The sequence below is a fragment of the Apium graveolens genome, chromosome 3 (assembly GCF_009905375.1).
Source record: "Apium graveolens cultivar Ventura chromosome 3, ASM990537v1, whole genome shotgun sequence".
NCBI lineage: Eukaryota > Viridiplantae > Streptophyta > Magnoliopsida > Apiales > Apiaceae > Apium > Apium graveolens.
This window is the reverse complement of record NC_133649.1, coordinates 101,841,169-101,863,205: the sequence shown is the minus strand read 5'-3', so window position 1 is coordinate 101,863,205 and position 22,037 is coordinate 101,841,169. Positions and strand designations below refer to the sequence as shown.

The 22,037-nt window shown below is 34.8% G+C and overlaps 1 protein-coding gene across 1 annotated transcript; it reads right to left on the bottom strand.

The window, feature by feature from the left end:
- Positions 1 to 19,913: 19,913 nt before the first annotated feature.
- Positions 19,914 to 20,960, bottom strand: LOC141712648 (dehydration-responsive element-binding protein 1B-like). The gene has a single exon (XM_074515661.1). It carries the CDS (start codon positions 20,871 to 20,873, stop codon positions 20,154 to 20,156), a length of 720 nt encoding a protein of 239 aa, XP_074371762.1. The 5' UTR covers positions 20,874 to 20,960; the 3' UTR covers positions 19,914 to 20,153.
- Between the last annotated feature and the right edge of the window lie 1,077 nt (positions 20,961 to 22,037).

Sequence of the window (22,037 nt, the reverse complement as noted above, 5' to 3'; positions counted from 1 at the left end):
CTTAGCGGAACTTCCAGGCCATTTGGGCCAATATAATAAGGCTGGGCCGGCGCCACTCGACCACTTACGCCACTCCTAGTTCAGATGAAATCCATGACTCTGAAACGTAAAGTTCGTTCCCCCCTTTCCCCAAGTAGAAACTTGTTGATACGGCTCCACCAAGAAGTCGTATCTAGTTGGAAAGGAGAACTCATTGATATTTCCCAGGCGATGCCTGTTAATGGATTAACTTGTTCCAAGAATTTTACTTCCCGAGTGTTGGGTAAGTAATCAATTCATTTATCAAAACAGCAACCTTGTTGCAAATATAAAACACACCACAGAGCCGGATCCCTCAGGTTTTGAGCGAGTATTTAAATCCCCTTCGAAAGGAGGATCTTAAATATAAAAATGAGTTTTGGGATCCGCTCTAACTTTTAAAAATCATTTTGAAGACTCGCAAAACATTTTTAGGAATGTTTGGAGTGATGCTGATTTAACAAAATAAATCAGTCCCAATATATTAGAAAATATCTGAATATTATTATTTAAATAATATTCCCATAAAGAATAATCTTTATAAAAATAATTGAAGTAGAAGTTTTAAAACTTATACTTGAAATGAATAGTAAATAATCAAGATATACTTATACGAAAGTAATATCTTTATTTGAATATCAAAAGTAAGTTTGATTATCGAACATTATTCTTTAATAAAATAAAGAATATTAATAAATAATAAGCGGAGTCATAATACCTCGAATGAATATTATAAATAATATTCATTAAATAAAATAAAGGAGTCATACATCCTCAAATGAATATCCAAGTAATATTTAATAAATAATATAAAGGAGTCATAAGTCCTCGAATGAATATTCAAGATAATATTCATTAATAAAATAAAGTTATCGAATAAACCTTATTCAATTAATAGTTTTGAAAACTATTACCAAATATATATATAAAATATATATATATACACCAAATCTACTCGGGATCCTCGACTCCCGGTTTTAGAAAATATTTTCACCTTTGGATCTCTATACTAAGGGTATATGCAAATTACCGCTATTGTCTAGCAAAGGTATTATCAACTGAACCAACAGATATATATGGCAAGAATACAAAACAGGCATGCATATGTACCATATCACATGCTACAATATATCGCAAGAATTTGCTAATATAACCATCATGCATCTATTACAAGATAATGCATATACAAGTGTATACATCACAACAACAGTATAACGGGTAGAAAACTTGCCTGAGCGACTGGGGGTTACGAATGGCTCGGGACGAGTCTGGTAACCTATAAGCAACAAGTAAGTTGGAATTAAACCAAAGTCACTTGTAAATCTATACTCTAACCAACTCAGACTCTAACGCTCGTTTTGCGCTTACTGATTCTCTTAAGTCACTCGAGTACCCTCGGCTCCACCATTTTTAATAATTTAACCATTACGAATTTTAAGGCGATTCCTTCGCGAGTGTCTTACCAACTGCCTATTACACCTTACATAAATGTTTCATACTTCAATTAGTCTTTTAAGGTCTTTAACCTATGTTTCAAAGTAAGACGAGGGGTAAGGGTTCGTTCGCGAAACGTCGTTACTTAAAACGGCCGTTTCTCCTAAACCGTTCATCGGAATCAAACGAATCACATATCAAAACGAAGCTCGTAACATGAACTATCTAAACATGGCAATGGTAAAAACCTAACAGAGAGTTCAAGGGTTCTGATGTTAAGAACAAAAACAGTCTACGGTAAATCGGGCATTACGACGGCTATGTTTACGCGATTTCCCAAATTTATAACACTCCAATTCACATCAATCCAACTACCAATAAATTCATACAACCAAAGTCCATCCATATTACACTACAACAGCCCCAATCAACTCAATATTAACAGTTATACTTATTCTTAAACTTGAATTTAACTATACTTAAATCCTTTAACCAAACCATAAGATTTCAACACTCCATTCACCACCATTCCAACCCAAACTTTAAACCAACAAGCATTAAGCTACTTTATTACCATAACAACCAAAATCATTCTAATATACAATGTAAAGCTAGGGTTTGGAGATGATATACCTTCCTTGAAGAGTGGAGAATCAAGAGAATGGCTTGGAATCACCCTTAAAGTCCTTATCCAAGCTTAATCTAAACAAAACTTCAAGAACACAAATTTTAGTTCTTGAAAAACACTATTCACCATCTTCTTCCATGATTTATAGAAAAAGATTGGCTTGGAATTAGAAGCTTAAACTTATAGGAAGTATGTAACTATCCATGGGGAAGCTTAGATAAATACCTTGCTAAATAGTAAGTGGTGGAGCTTGGATCTTCATTTTGTTAAGAAAGAAGCCGAGAGCTTCATGAAGAAATGAAATATCTTTGTGTTTTGTGAGTTGTTTGCTTGGTTACTAGCTTTTGATTTTGGTAAATTACCTTTTTAACCATGAAATTTGTGTGGTTATTAATCAACCACACCTCCTTCCCTTATGTCATGCTTAGGTCATCCTCATGATGTCATCCTCCCCTCCTTGTCCTCTTCTCATTGGTTGGGTGACATCATCCCCTCTAATCCCTTTGATTAACTTCCTAATTGTTTGCCTAATGACCGCTGATCTGTTATACGGTTCGCTTAACTTTTGTTTTCGTTTATCGTTTGAGGGATCATACCCGGGATCTTATTACTTAGGTTCCCTTAACCTTTCTCAATATATTGTATTCCTTTTATGATCCTCTCTTATAATCCTTTAATTTAAATCCTTTTTATCCTGTTACCTTATACTCAATTCTTTTCGTATCTAGTGGATTTCCGGGAAAAATCAAAGTGTTCGGAATTGGATTCTGACGATCTTTACATACACTTATATACCACATAGAGTACTAATAATATCCTAGAAGATCAATAACAGAACCCCTACATAGTGTGGCATGAAAAGTTTTCTCATTCAGCATAATCTGCAAAATCACTATTCATAAGGGTTTTAAAATTTCCAAAAATTGGGGTTATTACAATTTTATCAGGGAACATGCTGCAAATGGTACCATTGAGCTCATTTTTGTTCCAACAGAGAAATAATTAGCTGACATTTTTACTAAACCTTTGGATGAAGCAACCTTCACTAGACTTGTGAGTGAAATTGGTATGCTCAATTCTTCATCCTAAGGCAAGAACTCAGCTAATGTGTTGCAGCAGATTAATTTCTATTAAATCAACCTACTTTGATTTAATTGGAAATTAACTGAAATATGAATTATAAATATTTCAGAATCTCTGTATATTTATTTTTCTTAAACAAAAACTCAAAAATTAACTTAGAATATTTCAAATTCTAAGTAAACTGCTTAATTGTTAATTTACATCTTAAATGTGTAAAATTAACACAAGGCAGAATAACAGTACTCGAAGGTATAGAGAACTGAGTTCTCGATAAGTCAAAATGACTTATCGACAAGTCATTTTAGAGTTCTCGAGTTAGTCCTCGATAAGTCTATTTACAGACTTCTCGAATGACTTCTCGATAAGCTTTATTATGACTTATCAATAAGACCATGCAGAGTTCTCTAATAGTGTTAATTCACAGAGTTCTCGACAAGGATATTTTGAGACTTATCAATAACTCAGAACTAAAATAATTTAATTCAATGAATTATTTTAGACAAATACTTTTGGAAACTTTATTCTGATTTTAATTTGATTCAATTCAAATAAATTAGAATTATTTTAGTCCATTTTCGGACAAACTGGGCATTTATCAGAGTTCTCGATAAGTCATTTTTGACTTCTCGATAAGTTTAATATCAAGCGTTTATTTGACTTCTCGATAAGTATTTTACTTTTTCTATAAATACCCAGACTTCTCGATACATACACTGTACTTACACTTTCTCGAGATCTCAAATGACCTAGCTTTCAGACAAAAGGCGATTTCTCTCTCGTTTTTGCTCCTTTCTCAAAACTTTTTCTTACCCACTACTTCTAAACACTAAAATGGCACAAAACATTGTTAGAGCTACCATTCCAGAGAAGGGAACTAACTTTATTGCTTTTCTTGATGCTAACCAAGCCCCTGATAGTTTCGAGGGGTTTGTGAAGTTTCTTTCTGAATCCTATATTGCATGAGCTTTAACTGCAAGTCATGTGCTGTATTTGGATGTTCTTCATGAATTTTGGACATCAGCTATAACTAGGACAGTTGTTCTAGAGAATGTCACTTCTATGATGGTCACATGCACAATTGGAGGCCAGGAAATTGAGTTTTTAGCTGCTGATGTGAATACAGCCCTGGGATTGGCAGCTGAGACTTATGGAGAGATGCCACCTGCAGATGAGCTGAGTGAATTCATGGACTTCATTAACTACAGTGGCTCAATCAACTTGGCAAGCCTGAACAGGACAAACCTTAGGAAGGAATGGTCCTTTGTGTTTGATTCTGTAGTGAGGGCTTTCGCTTGCAGAAAAACTGGCTTTGACAACATCTCAATTGTGGTGCAGAAGCTGGTGTTCTCAATAGCTCACAACAGGCATCTAAATGTTGGGGCTCTAATTCCGGAGGAGCTGGCTACCAGGCTTACTATGCCTTTGAAGAATAGAGGTAAAGAAATCTTTTTTGCCAAGGTTTATTATGTCTACTTTAGCTCATAAAGTAAATGACATACATTTGTTAGCTGATATTGATAGTAGTAGAATTGGCAATTGTAAGCAAGTGTCTAAAATAATATTTGGCTCACTTACTTCAAAGAATAAGGTAAGTGTAAGTCTTAGAATCACTCCATTTATGTTGGAGAGATTCAGGACTTATCCTTATCCTATGCCAGACATGAGGGCTCCTAAATTTGCTAGTTCAGTTATGGTTCCTGAGCCTGTGGAAGCACAAACACAGGCACATCAACAGGGACCTTCCAAAGCTGCAGCCCCTTCTTCTAAACCACTAGATGTTAGCAAACCAACCGCTTTAGTCTCTCAAAAGATTGAAGTGAGTAAAAAGAAGAGAAATGAACCAACCCTTGCTGTTGTAAATGAGAGTGAAACAATTCAAACTGAACCAGAGTCACCCTTGGTCAAGAAACCAAAGAAGAGTAAGTTACGTGAGTTGACCACTCAAAACACCTCCGTGTCCTCACAAAAGGGCACAGTTGAACAAATGGGGAGTAAACAGTTACTAGATGCATCCTCTCAACATGGTGTATCTATTGAAAAGAGCATTCACCCCAATGCATCCTGTACTGAGTCAGCACAACCTGCACCTAGAGTGTATGGTTGAAGAAATAAGGATGGCACACACAGTGAGGGCACATCACTTGAAGCTCCCTCGTCCATTCAGGGGGAGCTGCCAACACTCACAACTGAGCAAACTTCTCTAATCTCTCAAATTTCTTCATCATATAGAGCACTTGAATCTGATTCTCAAGTGCACCAACACTCAAGTGACATGGTTCATGAAACTGTGCTCACCACCCAGAACCAACATCTAGATGGTGAGAGGCTACTAGCTGGGGTAGACTTTGATGACATCATCACAAACATGGGGGTTTCATCAGTTTTTACTGAAGACTCCATGGTCACTCTTGTACCTTCATGTGCACAATCATCTTCACAGATAAATAGGTTTGAGGGTAGTACTCTTGAGGGAGAGCTATCTAAATCCTCTCAAATTCAAATGGAGGTTCCTCTAGAAGGAATAACTCCCCTTAAAACCATAGCTGAAATTGCCTTGACAGTTAAAGCTAGGAGTACAATTGCCAATGACCCTGTTATGGGAGAGGCAAGTTCATCACATTTATGTGACAGTGCTCTGCAAGGTGCACAAAGGTTTGAGGGTGGTGTACATGACAGTAACCCAGTCAAATCCTCTCCAATTCCAATGGAGGTTCCCACTACATGTGGTGAACAACAAACTGTCAAAATCATAGATTTATCTGTGAGTCAAACTGTGACTTCAGTCACAGGTGGTAATCTGGACATTTCTCAGTAGCCATCCACATCTCAATCCAGCCAACCACATGTCATGGCTCAATGGCTACAAGATATGGAAGCTCAGCCTTCTACAGTTGATGACATATTGGTAGATCAAATATCAGGCTTGGCCAATCTCTCTCAGCAATTGCTCACTTCAGACACGGGGAACCGGGACTATCAAGCTATACTGCTATGCTTCAATGAAGAGGTTGAACAACAGAAGGAGAAGATAACAGATAAGGCTGAAGAAGATGGAAATGTAGATGCCTGGTTGTGTGATGACCATGTGGCAGAAATGAATGAAGTTTTGGCTAGATTCAGGAGGGAGTACATAACTATCATGGGAAGCAATGATAAATCTCTCACTCCTCCTGAAGTCTATGATGCCATCATAGATGTGCACAAAGCTCAACTCAAGGCTTTCCATCTCTTTGGAAAGGCCCTTGAAGTAAAATTGACTGGACATGAAGATAAAATCAGGAAGCTGATCAAGGAAAAGATGGATGACATTGTGCCTTCTCAAAATGACATTAAAAATCAATTCCAGTCTTTCACTAAGCAAATGTCAAGGATAGATCTGGCCTCCATTGAAAAGGAAGTGTCAAATATGAAGAGTTCTTTCAAGGCCCTGTTTGATCAAGTTCAAGCTCATATCACAAATTCAAATGATTCCAGGGTCAAGCTAAATCAAATGTATACTGCAAGGTATGAGCCTTCATTTCTTCTCATGGAGGGTGTCAGAAAAGCTGTTGATGAACACTTTGGGTCCTTCTCAGCCAAAACCTCTACTCCTCAAATACAAGAACTTCAAGATCAAATTTCTTCACTTCAAGCTTCCAACTCAGATTTATCTTCACAAGTCAGAGCTCTAACCACATTGGTTGAGAGTCAACAACATGATATTCATGCCCTAGTGGAGTCCCATAAGCATTTACAAATGCAGAATACAGTTGCTTTGGGAGCCATTATGGGAAAACTCAACATCCCACTGCCAACATTGCCTGAAGCGGTAAGACCTGAGATTCCTACTCCCCTACTCATGCCTGTCACCAAGACTAAGGGGGAGATAGATGCAAGGCTAGCACAATCAAAACTCAAAAGTCAAGTACAAGGTCTAGAACAAGAGAGGCTCCTTATGGCTGCCCAAGGTCCAGGAATGACACAAGAGTTTGACAATTTGCTCAATAACAACATCTTCACTTACAGAAAGACCTTGGAAAAGACTATCAATTTCATCAGGGTGCTGCAGATCCCAGTCAAGGACCAGTTTTTGGAGAAAAAGATAGTGATCAATCTTAATGATTCTGGTGTAGACAGATGTATGCAAGTCAACTTCAATTATCTAATTTCCAGAAGAGCATCTGAGGTGGATATTTTGATTAACTAGGTCAGGATAATCAACAATGAAGAAAAAATGCTACTAGCAGAGTTGAAGAAGGCTCAAGAAGCTGCATTCCCAGAAGCTTATCTACATCCAAGCAAAGGGGTGCAATATATCTGCTCTACAACCAAGCAACTGAAATATTTCCAAGTACCCAAAAATTGTGTCATGGCCAACAGAAGACTGATAATGGTGCTTTAGTCTGAGCTGAAAAGTAAGAAATTGAAGACTAGTGAAGATGAAGCTATGATCAAGATTCTGAGGAGATACATTGATAACCTTGAAGCCAATTTGCCTAAAACTCAAATCAACATAGATGACTTGGGTGATGATGAGCAGAAGAAAGATGGTCAAAACCCTTCTGGCTCAAACTCAAGTCAATCTAGCAAGGCAATTGGTGGAAAACGTGATAGTGAGAAAGAGAAGGAGAAGAAAAGTGGATATGAGACTCAAAGGAGGGGTGGAAGGAGACAGAGATAAAAGAATTATACCTCAAAACCCCTCCAAACCCTAAATATCCAAATACCAATTGCTAAACCTTCACATTCAACCTCATCAAAAACTGCTCAACCTCAAACCTCTAAGCCTAAATATTTCTACAAGCTCACTGCAAACTCTCTCCTCAAAATTCAAGTCACTCACAGCCATACTTCTCTGAAAAGACTCAAAAATGTACCTTCATTCAAGCCACCCCATAAAATTAACTTCAAAATAGTTGGAATAGGTCCAAAAGAAGCCAAGGTCAAGAGAAGATTCAGAAGACAAAGAAGACAACTCAACGAACTCATACCTTTCAAGAACCTGACTTTCACGAACTCAACGGAGATCCTAGCTATCACGCTTTGTGTCTACCTCTCGGAGAAACACCTCTATGGTATCCACACGAGCACTTCCAAGAACATCTCACGAACTTGACTACAAAATGGATGTACTAGCCTCCTTCTTGACGATCCGAAATTGCCTCTGCCTCTCTTTGCTGCTAGGGTTTTTCTTCAAAACGTACAAGCCTCTTTAACCTATCATTATGTATTTATAATGGCTGATTAAAAAGGCCCATAACAGCAAAGCCCAACCCTAGTAGGTATTGGATTAAATAATAAAAACGAATTTCTATTATTTAATTAATAACTAAGTCATACTTAATTATTTTGGGCAAAAACATTCCTTTTAATTCGAATTTTTATTATCTCAATTAAGTCTTACTTAATTATAATAAAATTCGAATAATCATCAATTAATTTAAATCCATAATTTAAATTAACTATTCCATTAAGTGCTCTATTTGTGCGACCCTATAGGCTATTATTTAATTGGCAATAATTTTATTCTCTAATAAAATTATAAGCAATGAGCGGTATCTAGTAATACATCATTGTTACCCAATTAAACAATAATTAAATCGTGATTAGATAAAACCTTTCGTGATTAATGTTTTTCGTGTAATATAATCCCTTTAACCATACATATTATATATTAAACTCGAGGAATGTATTTAGTCATCCTCTTCAACATTTAATCCGGGTTTACTTGATCCATGAGTAGACTATCAAGACAAACCATTATTTGAGCATGACCATACTTCTATAATCTCACTCAATCAAGAGGCTAATAATATCTCTCCTAATTATAGGAGGGTTAAATCCTTTATCTATCATTCATATTTCTCATACGACTCATGATATACCCGATGTCAACTTTTATCATCACCCGATCAAAAGTAACTTTTAATGTAGTCAAAATATATTAATCCCCGTATAGAAATATAATGATTTCAAGTCAAAGGATCGTTACACCATTATCACTGTGAGTCTTTCTTATGACTTTATTAAACATGAAGAATCTCACTGTGGGTCTGTCCTGTACCATGTTCTCTCACATGTACCTATGTATTGACTTTAGTATCCCCATACTTATAACCAATGAGATGTGGTTATCTTGTCAAACAACATACTAGTCTATCTATGTATTATTATTGTCCTATATAATAATACTCGACTAGGGACCTTTAAGAATATGATATATTATATAATCTCAAGTTCAAGTCATGTACTTAAACTATACAATGTGTATCATGATTCTAAGGACATTTATTATACTAACACAATATCGCAGTAATTAAGGTCATAATAAATACATTTATTGAATGATCAACTGACATAAAGATTTAAAAGAATAATGTATTGCCTCTAGGGCACCTACACTAACAATCTCCCACTTGCACTAGAGCCAATCACCCATATATCTAATACCCATGGAACTAGTGTGACCATCGTGCTTCTGCTGCGACAAGCCTTTGGTCAGTGGGTCTGCAATGTTATCATTTGTGTGCACTTTACATATGTGTATATCACCCCTTTCATTAATCTCTCGAATAAGGTGAAATCTCCTGAGTATATGTTTAGCCCGGGAGTGTGATCTAGGTTCTTTAGCATGTGCAATGGCTCCATTATTATCGCAGTATAGATCAATGGGATCTGCGATCGATGGAACCACTCCCAAATTAGAAATGAACTTTCAAATCCAAACGGCCTCCTTAGCTGCTTCATAAGCTGCAATGTACTCAGCCTCCATTGTAGAATCAGCTATTGTTTCTTGCTTTGAACTCTTCCAGCTTACAACACCTCCGTTTAGACAAAACACACAGACTGTGATACAGTATCATCTCTGTCTGTTTGGAAACTTGCATCGGTGTAACCTTTTACAACGAGTTTCTCTTCTCCTCCATACACCAAGAATGAATCTTTAGTTCTTTTCAGGTACTTAAGCATATTCTTGACTGTCGTCCAGTGACCTTCACCCGAATTAGACTGGTATCTGTTCGTCATGCTCAAAGCATACGAGACATCTAGGCGAGTACATACCATTACATACATGATAGATCCAATTGCTGAAGCATATGGAACTTTATTCATGTGGTCCTTCTCATCCAATGATTTCGGACACTGGTCCTTAGAGATCGTTATCCCTTGAGACACGGGGACATATCCCCTTTTTGCATTTTGCATTCCAAAACGATGCAAAACCTTATCAATGTATGTGATCTGACTTAGACCGATCATCCTTCTAGATCTTTCTCTATAGATCCTCATTCCTAGAATGTAGGATGCCTCTCCTAAGTCTTTCATGGAGAAATTGCTCCCTAACCAGGTCTTAACAGCCTTTAGAGAAGCTATGTCATGTACACATCCTCTTCAAGGCTTCCATTAAGGAAGGCTGTTTTGACATCCATTTACCAGATTTCATAATCATGGAATGCTGCAATGGCAAGTAAAATCCTTATAGACTTGACCATAGCCACTGGTGAGAAAGTTTCATCATAGTCAATACCATGAATTTGTTTGAAACCTTTTGCAACCAGCCTAGCTTTATAGGTCTGAACATTTTCATCCATGTCCTTTTTCTTCTTAAAAACCCATTTGCACCCTATGGGTTTTACCCCTTCAGGTGGATCAACCAAAGTCCATACTTGGTTTTCGTACTTGGAATCTATCTCGGATTTCATGGCTTCAAGCCATCTCTTAGAGTCTGGACTGTTCATAGCATCTTGGTATGTGAGAGGCTCATCTTTATCTATGAGCATCAAATCACCACACTGAGTCATGAGAAATCCATATCTCTCTGGCTCATGGCGAATTCTACCAGATCTACGAACAACCTGTGTTTGTTGAGCATTATTATTATTCTGCTCTTGTTCCACTTTAGGTTTAATGCTATTTTGTGGTTCTCGATCTTCATCGAGATCTATAGTTCTCCCACTGTTTCTTTTGGAAACAAAATCTCTTTCCATAAAGACAGAATCTCGAGCAATAAACACTTTCTGCTCAGAAGGACTATAAAAATAATACGCCTTTGTTTCATTAGGGTATCCCACAAAAATGCATTCTTCGGATTTAGGTCTAAGCTTGTCAGATTCTTGACGTTTCACAAACGCCTTACATCCCCAAACTTTCATAAAGTTCATGCCTGACCGTTTCTCCTTCCATATCTCATATGGAGTCTTTTGAACCTTCTTAGTAGGAACACGGTTAAGTGTGAAAGCCGCTGTTTCTAGAGCGTAACCCCAGAAACTAATTGGAAGATCTGCATGACTCATCATCGATCGCACCATGTCCAAAAAGGTGCGATTTCTCCTCTCTGAAACTCCATTCCATTGAGGTGTTCCTGGAGGAGTGAGTTGTGATACAATACCACACTCTTTCAAATACTCTCTAAATTCGATGCTTAAGTATTCACCCCCACGATCAGATCGTAAGATCTTAATACTTGCATCTCCGTCAATTTGCTTCTCTACTTCAACCTTGTATTCTTTAAATTTTTCAAAATAATCGGATTTGTTCTTCATAAGATATACATATCCATATCTACTGAAATCATCAGTAAATGTTATGAAGTAGTAGTAGCCTCCTCTAGCCATTACACGCATTGGGCCACATACATCACTATGTATTAGCTCCAGATGTTTAGTGGCCCTTTGACCCTTACTAGTGAAATGGGCTTTAGTCATCTTACCAAGCAAACAAGATTCGCATTCTTGGTATGATTCAAAATCAAACTTATCCAAGTATCCATCCTTATGTAATTTGGATATGCGTTTATCATTTATGTGGCCTAGACGACAATGCCCGAGGTATGTTTGATTTGAGTCATTCATTTTAAGTCGTTTGTTTTCTATATTACAGACAGGATTATCTAAATCAAGAACATATAAACCATTAAATAAACGCGCAACACCATAGGTTAAATCATTCAAAGCAAAAAAGCAACTGTTGTTCTTTATTGTAAACGAAAAACCTTTCTTGTCCAAACAAGAAACAAAAATAATATTTCTGCGAATCGCAGGCACGTAAAAACAGTCTTCTAGTTCTAAAACAAGCCCAGAGGGTATAGATAAATAATAAGTCCCTACAGCTAAAGCAGCAACTTTTGCTCCATTGCCTACTCTTAGGTCCACTTCTCCCTTAGCCAAAGTTCTACTTCTCTGCAGGCCCTGCACATTTATACAAATGTGAGAAGCACATCCAGTATCAAATACCCAAGATGTAGAAATAGACAAATTGACTTCTATAATATAAATACCTGGTCCAGAAATCTGAACTGCTTTCTTTTTCTTCAGATCCTCTAAGTAAATTGGACAGTTTCTCTTCCAGTGACCATCTTTCTTATAGTAGTGACATTCACCCTTGGCTACACCACCTTTAGGCTTTAAAGCCTGTTTGGGACCTGCCTTTGGCTTGGGTGTAAAATCAGATCCAATCTTTTTCTTACCCATCCACTTGCTCTTCCCTTTGGCCTTACCTTTATTTACCATCAGTATGGGAGCAGGTTCAGCTGTCTTCATGTTGGTCTCTTATGTTCTAAACATATGCAATAATTCGGTAGGTGTTTTTTCAAATTCATTCATATTGTAGTTCACAATAAACTGAGTGAATTTGTTGTTCAAAGAATTCATGATTAGGTCAATACCAGTTTCCGGACCAATCAGGAAACCCAAAGTTTCAAGGTACTCAATGTAACTAATCATCTTCAGAACATGTAGGCCAACTGGTTCACTTGCCCCTTGTTTGCAATTAAAAAGTGACTTACTCGTGTTGAACCTTTCTTGACGAGTTTGGCTTGCAAACATGCTTTGCAAGTGCTCATTCATAGTATATGCATCTATATGCACATGCTGTCTTCGAAGCTCAGTACTCATAGTTGCCAACATAAGACATGCAACATCATTTGCATCATTCTCATCCCTTGTGCGTGTTGCTCGTTCATCAGCAGTAGCACCCTCATAAAGGGGGCCTGAAGGAGGAATATCAATGACATGAAGCTTGCGCTCCTACCTGAGGACAATCCTCAAATTCCTCTGCCAGTTTAGGAAGTTGTTTCCTGCTGTCAGCTTGTCCTTCTCAAGGACTGAACATACGGATAGTGTGTTTGTGTTGTTTGCCATTACTCAGTATCTACAATAATAAAAGCGCAAAATAAACATTAGATCGTCTGAGTTAAAATTTTATGTTCATATGATTATGATATATTCATAATATATCTCCCACTAATTTTTATCAAATTAATAGCCCTAACTATTAATTCAGAAAATATATCCCATAAATCTTTCTAGTGAGCCAAGATCCATATTTCGTCATATCCTAAGTCAACCACTGGTATCCTTAAAACATGATTATTTAGGTAGACAACAGTTGTCAGTTATATCATATATAATTCTTGGATAATTTGGTGAACAACAATTGATCTTATCTATCTAATAGATTTTTAACCAAACTCTATGCTTCTAAGTTCATAATAGTTGAATATAACCGTTTATATTCACCTTATTATGATGACTCAGTTAAGTTAGACCCAATGATACAACGTCTGAATATAACCGTTTATATTCGTCGCATTTCACCACGATAGATAGGAGTCCCCTGCCACTGACAACCCTTCCCCTTATCGATCTAGGATTCAATGAGTGTTCATTCATTGGAAAACATCTGATTAAAACTTAATATTTTTACTTAGGGATATTTAATTTAGAACGATCATGATCCCATCATAAAGAGATTCCCAATTTTTTCCTTGAATAAAATACTTCAAATCAATACTCGTCAATGGTTTGATTTCCAGGTAGTGGAGGAGTCACATCGGTCTCGCTTAAAACCCACAACCTTATAAGTTCTATGAACCCGTTGTTGACAAAATCGCCCCATGTCAGAAATAAAGAAAATTCGTATTTTATTCCGTGTTTCATAAACACGAGAATCTCATGATCGTTTGTTAATTTTAAATCTTGAGTCGTTACAGATTTTATCTTGTGTAAAGGCATGACATGGGTGATGTATCTAATACATACATGCATCATTAATATAATTAGAACATGCATTTTCTACTCTACACATACTATTTATACATCATATGAAAAGTGCGTAAAGTAAACGTGCAATAGTTATGGCCCAATCATATGTGATCTTTTCAGGCTAATGAAAAGATCAAGGTCAATCTATGGTGTAAAAATAACTATTACATATGTCTTCTCTATTGCTTCCATTGTCTCATTGGCCTCCATAGGATGCCTCCTTGTTCCCTTGTCCTTCTTGGATGTTACATTAAGAATTATACTAATGAACTTACAAAAGAACTCGAGTTACATTCGAGATTAAACAACTACAAATAGAAAATGACATGCAAGTCGTATTTATTACAAACTAAAAGAATAAACCATTACAACTAAGGTCTTAAGGCCATAACTATGCACCAATCTCAAGTAACCATTAAAGAACATGATAGATCATATAAAGATGACATACTATTTATTACTTATCATGATCCAATCAAGAATAATAAATAAGTAAAACATATGTCATAAGCACAAATTAAAACAAAACCCTAAACACGCAGATCGACCTCCGCGGTGAGGTCGCTGGGGGGGTTCGGGGGTGCAGCGAGCCCCCCGATGGCGGAAATTTTTGCAAAATCAAGTATCAGAATACTAGCAAAACATGTATCAGAATACTATTCCAGAAGCATGTATCAGTATATACACGATCCATATCCCAGTTACCAAAAACATGTATCAGTATACATATTTTAAGAGATCGCATATATATGAGTTATGGCAGATCTTAAACATACTAGTATCATCATATAGATCACTAACAGATTCATCATATCATTCATATAACATAACTGTTATCATGGCAGACTCATATAACATAACTGTTATCATGGCAGACTCATATAACATAACTGTTATCATGGCAGACTCATATAACATAACTGTTATCATGGCAGACTCATCACACATGCATACTTGTAAAAATACAGTAAACACGTAACCAAATCAGCCCCTTATACACGTAGCTCTGATGCCATTGTTGGGTTCCGAGGCATAAAACGCAGCGGATAAACGTAAATAAAACAAAAATTTCGAAACCCAAAAACAGGATCCATGTATAATTGTGGGCAGATTATGGAGATAACAAATCATACCTTACAAGAGCCTGACTTTCATGAACTCAACGGAGATCCTAGCTATCACGCTTTGTGTCTACCTCTCGGAGAAACACCTCTATAGTATCCACACGAGCACTTCCAAGAACGTCTCACGAACTTGACTACGGAATGGATGTACTAGCCTCCTTCTTGACGATCCGAAATTACCTCTGCCTCTCTTTGCTGCTAGGGTTTTTCTTCAAAACGTACAAGCCTCTTTAACCTATCATTATGTATATATAATGGCTGATTAAAAAGGCCCATAACAGCAAAGCCCAACCCTAGTAGGTATTGGATTAAATAATAAAAACGAATTTCTATTATTTAATTAATAACTAAGTCATACTTAATTATTATGGGCAAAAACATTCCTTTTAATTCGAATTTATATTATCTCAATTAAGTCTTACTTAATTATAATAAAATTCGAATAATCATCAATTAATTTAAATCCATAATTTAAATTAACTATTCCATTAAGTGCTCTATTTGTGCGACCCTATAGGCTATTATTCAATTGGCAATAATTTTATTCTATAATAAAATTATAAACAATGAGCGGTATCTAGTAATACATAATTGTTACCCAATTAAACAATAATTAAATCGTGATTAGATAAAACCTTTCGTGATTAATATTTTTCGTGTAATATAATCCCTTTAACCATACATATTATAGATTAAACTCGAGGCATGTATTTAGTCATCCTCTTCAACATTTAATCCGGGTTTACTTGATCCATGAGTAGACTATCAAGACAAATCATTATTTGAGCATGACCATGCTTTTATAATCTCACTCAATCAAGAGGCCAATAATATCTCTCCTAATTATAGGAGGGTTAAATCCTTTATCTATCATTCATATTTCTCATACGACTCATGATATACCCGATGTCCACTTTTATCATCACCCGATCAAAAGTAACTTTTAATGTAGTCAAACTATATTAATCCTCGTATAGAAATATAATGATTTCAAGTCAAAGGATCGTTACACCATTATCACTGTGAGTCTTTCTTACGACTTAATTAAACATGAAAAATCTCACCGTGGGTCTGTCCAGTACCATGTTCTCTCACATGTACCTATGTATTGACTTTAGTATCCCCATACTTATAACCAATGAGATGTGGTTATCTTGTCAAACAACATACTAGTCTATCTATGTATTATTATTGTCCTATATAATAATACTCGACTAGGGACCTTTAAGAATATGATATATTATATAATCTCAAGTTCAAGTCATGTACTTAAACTATACAATGTGTATCATGATTCTAAGGATATTTATTATGCTAACAAAATATCGCAGTAATTAAGGTCATAATAAATACATTTATTGAATGATCAACTGACATAAAGATTTAAAAGAATAATGTATTGCCTCTAGGGCACCTACACTAACAACACCCCCTTCCTAGAAGAATTGGAAATACTTGTACAGATTAAGAACATAATTGAGAAAGGATCAGAAAGCTCAGTCTTTACTTAATTATTGTAAACTGTCAAATGTTCAATGTACAAGTGTTGTATCAGCTTTTGTATTATTTTATTTTCATTCTTTAAACTTGGGGGTAGTCTTGTTAACAGGCATGAATTTGTGATAAGAAATCTTCTCACAAATTGGGGGAGATTGTTGTGTAAGACATGCCTGTATCATAACAAGACTAAGTCATTCTGATGACCCTAAGATTAGTTGTATTGTAACCTTAATCTGTAATTCATACTTGTAATACTTAATTTCTGTAAAATGTAAATGGAGCAGACTGGAGCATTTTTCCCTAAACAGTGTCAAGCCTAAGAATTCTATATGGAAGAAGATCAAGAAGGTCATGCCTCAGAAGAATTATGAAGAAGTTTGGAGTTGAGTAATTCTGTTTGGTGAAAAACATTCTAAGTCAAGATCTCTACAAGTCACAGAATTAGTGTTATAGAGAAGTCATTCGAGAACTCAGAAAGACCTATCGAGAACTCAGAAAGACCTATCGAGAACTCAGGAATTGTCTATCGAGAACTCAGGAAATGCTATTGGAGATATCGATAAGTCAGATACCCATTCGAGAACTCAGAGATATCGACAAGTATACATTCATTAGAGAACTCTGAGTTATCGATAAGTCAAAGTCCATTAGAGAACTCTGAGTTATCGATAAATCAAAATTCACTAGAGAACTCAGAGTTGTCGATAAGTCAAGTCAACAATGAAGTTTCAGAGATATCGACAAGCCAACATGCCTATCGAAATATCGAGTTCTCTACAGCTTAATTGGAGATCTCGAAGTGAAGAAATTTCTCTAAGTACATAATTGCAGAACAGTTTAATATCCAAGATTGCAAATCAACAAACAATTCACATAGCTGGATTGACAAGTCTACAAAAAGCAGCTTGAGAGATGTGCAAGATCAATGGCAAAGATTAACTGACAGAGGAGATTAAAGTAAACACGGGATGCTAAAGATATGCTAAGCCAGAAATGGAAGATTTGCTTTTCTATAAATAGAAATGACAAGTGACAGTTTAGAAAAGGTAATAGCATATTTATTATCCTCTGTGTAAACCAGCAGTTAACTGAGTTATAAAGTTAACACTGGTCCTCCAGTCAGTTGTAACAATCTAGATAGAAAATCTTGTATTCTATCTCAAGAAAGGAGCTAAGTTCTAAAATAAGAACTTAGAGATTTTGTAGCAAAACACTGCTTGATTTTTAATATAAAATTAAGTCAGTTTTGAAGATCTTTGTTTTACATATTTGATTTGTTATTTATGTTTAACATCTATTCTACTAAATCATTGATAACAACCAACTGCTAAAGCCAAAGTCGATCAAAAGATAAACATTTAGGCCAAAACACATTCACCTCCCTCTGTGTTGTATTCATACCTAACAAAAATTCGATACTAATCTAGAATATAAATATAATAAAAAATTTTACAATTAAAATTTGATAAAATTACTTGATAGTGGAATAATTTTTAATAAGTGTGATTCTACTGTGATTCTGCATTAGAACCAATTTAAACTTTTTCAATGATTTTTTAAATAAAAAATTGTGTAACTTCGATTTTTAACTTGATAATTAAATTTTTTAACTATATATGATGAAAAATAAAATAAATTATATATTTTATATTTTTTAAATAATGATTCTCCACGATTTTCTACATAAGAGGGTAGTTGATGGAGTGCTACAAACTTATATATATTTGAAATCGATAGAATAGATGGGAGTTGCATAGGATACCGAGTATCTTGCTTTTTTTTCAAAGTTATAATCATTTTTCTTTGCCCGTCTTAAAACGAAATCGAAAAATTATAACTGAACCGGAATTTTTAAAACCGAAACCAGTAATACAATTATGATTGCATTTTTAATTTTAAAATTGAAAATCTTTAATTTCGGTCCCAATTTATCCAAAAATCGAATTAAATCGAATCATGCTAACCCCTGGTTTGAGATCCTTAATATAACTCAATTTTAATTCATTTGTTTCCGGACCAAATTCAATGTTAGGAAGATGATGGAAAAAAACATATGAGGATGGAATATTAAAGGCCATGTGTCATAATAAGACAAAACCCCAGTGATTTATCTGAATATTCAGAGAATGCGAACTTGTGGAAGGAAACAGATTGCGATTTTAATAAAAATGAAAGTATTAGTTATATCACGTATTAATGCCAAGTTTATGGAGGACTACAAAATTAAAAACGAGCGAGATAACATAGCGCAATTAATTTGAGCTTATGGCTTAAATTAGATTCTTACGCAACTCAAAATTTATTAAAACAGATATTCATATATGCCTAATTAATAAAAAAAATTAATAAAGACTCATCTCTACTTTACAAAAGGATTCTCTTCGATAATTAAATGTTAGCTAAAAGTGTGCCTTTTTAGTAATTTTTTTCGTGTAATTGTTTGTTTTTAACAATGATTTGATTAGATTTTTAAAATACGTATGTTCTAAATTCAAAAAGAAAGAGAAAAATATGTCCCGCATATGCATTTAAATAAATTTGTTAAATGCATTAATCTCAAAAAAGTAATAAAAATTTCGGACATATTTTTAATTAAATATAATTCAAAGTAATTTTACAATTATATCGATAATTTAAAAAAATGTAAAATAAATATATGATTATATCAATAGTTTATTAATAATTTTTTAATCTATTGATAATTTAACGATCTACTAGTTGAGTAGTTGCTGCCGGGCTTGCTATGCTCCCCAAAGCGCGTTATTAGATATACAAATTCTGACATACATTGAAAGGTTATGATGCTGACCCAAATTTATTTTTGTTTTTGCTTGCTTTCTCGTTACACTAAATCGGTGTGTATATATATACTCCCTCAGTTCCGGTCAAAAAAAATATAATTTAGTGAAAAAATATATATAAAATCAGTTAAATGGTAGGATCATTTAATTTTTAATTAATAAAGTGATTGTAGTGGAAGAAAATAACAGGTGTAGTTAATTTTATATTATATATATTTTATTATTTTTGATAAGTTTGAAATGTATAAAATTGAATAAAACATTCAAAAAATGAAAGTTTATAGAAATGAATGGGTAGACTGAGTATAACATAATGCTTCACACTTTATTTAAGAATAGAAAAAACGTACACAAATATGTAAATTATAAACCCAATATCTAGCTAACAACTCACATGGGACAGTCCAAAAAAATGTCTCTCCCTATGCTAAAAATAAGATGAAGTTTGAATATTGTTGTTACTGTCAGTGATGATGTCCTTGAAGCAATTTGCTCAAGATCATCCAATGAATAAAATAAATATAAATATAATTAATAAAATTATTTAGCAAAAATCCCATAGACGAAGATCTTCTTCTCCTTCATACACTTGATCATGATTAATCAACATGGATGGTTGTTGGTCATCGAATAATAGCATGTCATCGATCATATCCCTGTATTTAAATGAACCAAAGTTGTTAAACCATGGCACATTCATATTCATTGCTGTTTCATTAGGCTTGTAATAATCTTCAAACATTAATGACACATCATCCTCGATGTTATTTGATGGCGAAGACGACGACGAAGCCGAGGAGGCGGTGGAGAGCGGTGGTGGTGATGGGAGGCTTTCAGTGGTGGTGGTGGTGGTGATGGCATTGTCAAGAAAAGTGTTTGCAGCTTGTGCAGCTATTTTTTGAATGGTTTTAGGTGACATAGATGTGATTTGATCATTGATATTAGGAGTGAAGTGTTGTTGAGAAAGTGATGGGAAGTTGAGATTTGCTAAGGGACCTTTGAGGCAAATGAGTGCAGCATCATAAGCCCTAGCTGCAGCTTCTGCAGTTGAGTAAGATCCTAACCAGATTCTTGTTTTTTGATTTGGTGCTCTTATTTCAGATACCCATGACCCCCAGCTTCTCATTCTTACTCCTTTGAACTTCTTCATCTTCTTGTTGGTTGATGATGGTGATAATGATGATGATCTCTTGCTGCTGTTTGACATTGCTTTTCCTGCACTTCCATCTGATATCTGAACACTCATTTCTGTTTTCATTACCATTGTTAAAAACTGTGTGTTTCTTTTAAGTTTATGTTGTGTGTTGAAGGAATGGAATAGGAAGTGTGATGAATTGGGAATGAATTGAAGAGGTAGGTCTGGATATTTATAGATTGGATGGGTTTGGGTAGTGACTAGAAACACTTTAGTCAAGACTAGTAAGGTTCTTGCTTGTAGCCTATTATGGTTGCCAGGTGTGTTACAGTTTTCTATTAGATGGGTATAATAGATACTGAAAGTGACTGATTTGCCCTTTTACAGATTTTCATTTGGAAGTATTTATATTTTAAAATTTCTAATTTAACCTCAATGAATTGACTATATTATCTTCTCTTTTATCTACCATTAACACAATTATTTGCAATTACATACAGAGGTAAAAACAAATCCCCTAGATTGTGCAATTTTATGACCACTATGTTCTCTGCATCATTACTACCTTGTTACAATCTGCATGGGCAGATGATTGATGGATCTACAAAATTGGATATAATATTTTAGGCTAAGTAATACTTCCTCCGTTCTTCTCAAATATTTATATTTGGATTGAGAACGAAATTTAAGAAAAATGATAAATTATTGAGAAAAGTTAAAAAAATGAGTAAACTATTGGGACTGATTAATATTATACGTATAAAATGGATATAGTGGAAATAAGTAGTGGATGTAGTTATTTTAAAAATTATAAAAAAAATATTTTTGAATATTTTTGAAAATGTAAACAATTATAAGAGATATCCAAAAAATAAAGTGTAAATGGGAGGGAGAGAGGGAGTATATGATAAATTTTGATTAGAATGAATTATGTAAATATGTTCACACAAATAAAATCGATTAAAGTATTACTTATCATATTTACTTTTTTATGATTAATTTTGTGCCTGTAATATTATGTGCTAATTTTAAACACGATAAGCGTGAATGATGTCCAAAGAACTCATTGTGTTTGCATTAAAAAAAATAATTTTACAAATTTGAATCCTATATATGTTCTTTGGATTGGTATTTTTTTTAAGTTACTGTATCAGTAGTTATGTAATTTAAATGAAAGACGAGGAGAAGAGAATATATTAAAAAGATGATAGCATATGGTATGTAATTATCTATGTATGTATACGCATAAAGAAAAGGTCACAAATTACTTGGGTTTCTAGAGTTTTTGACTTA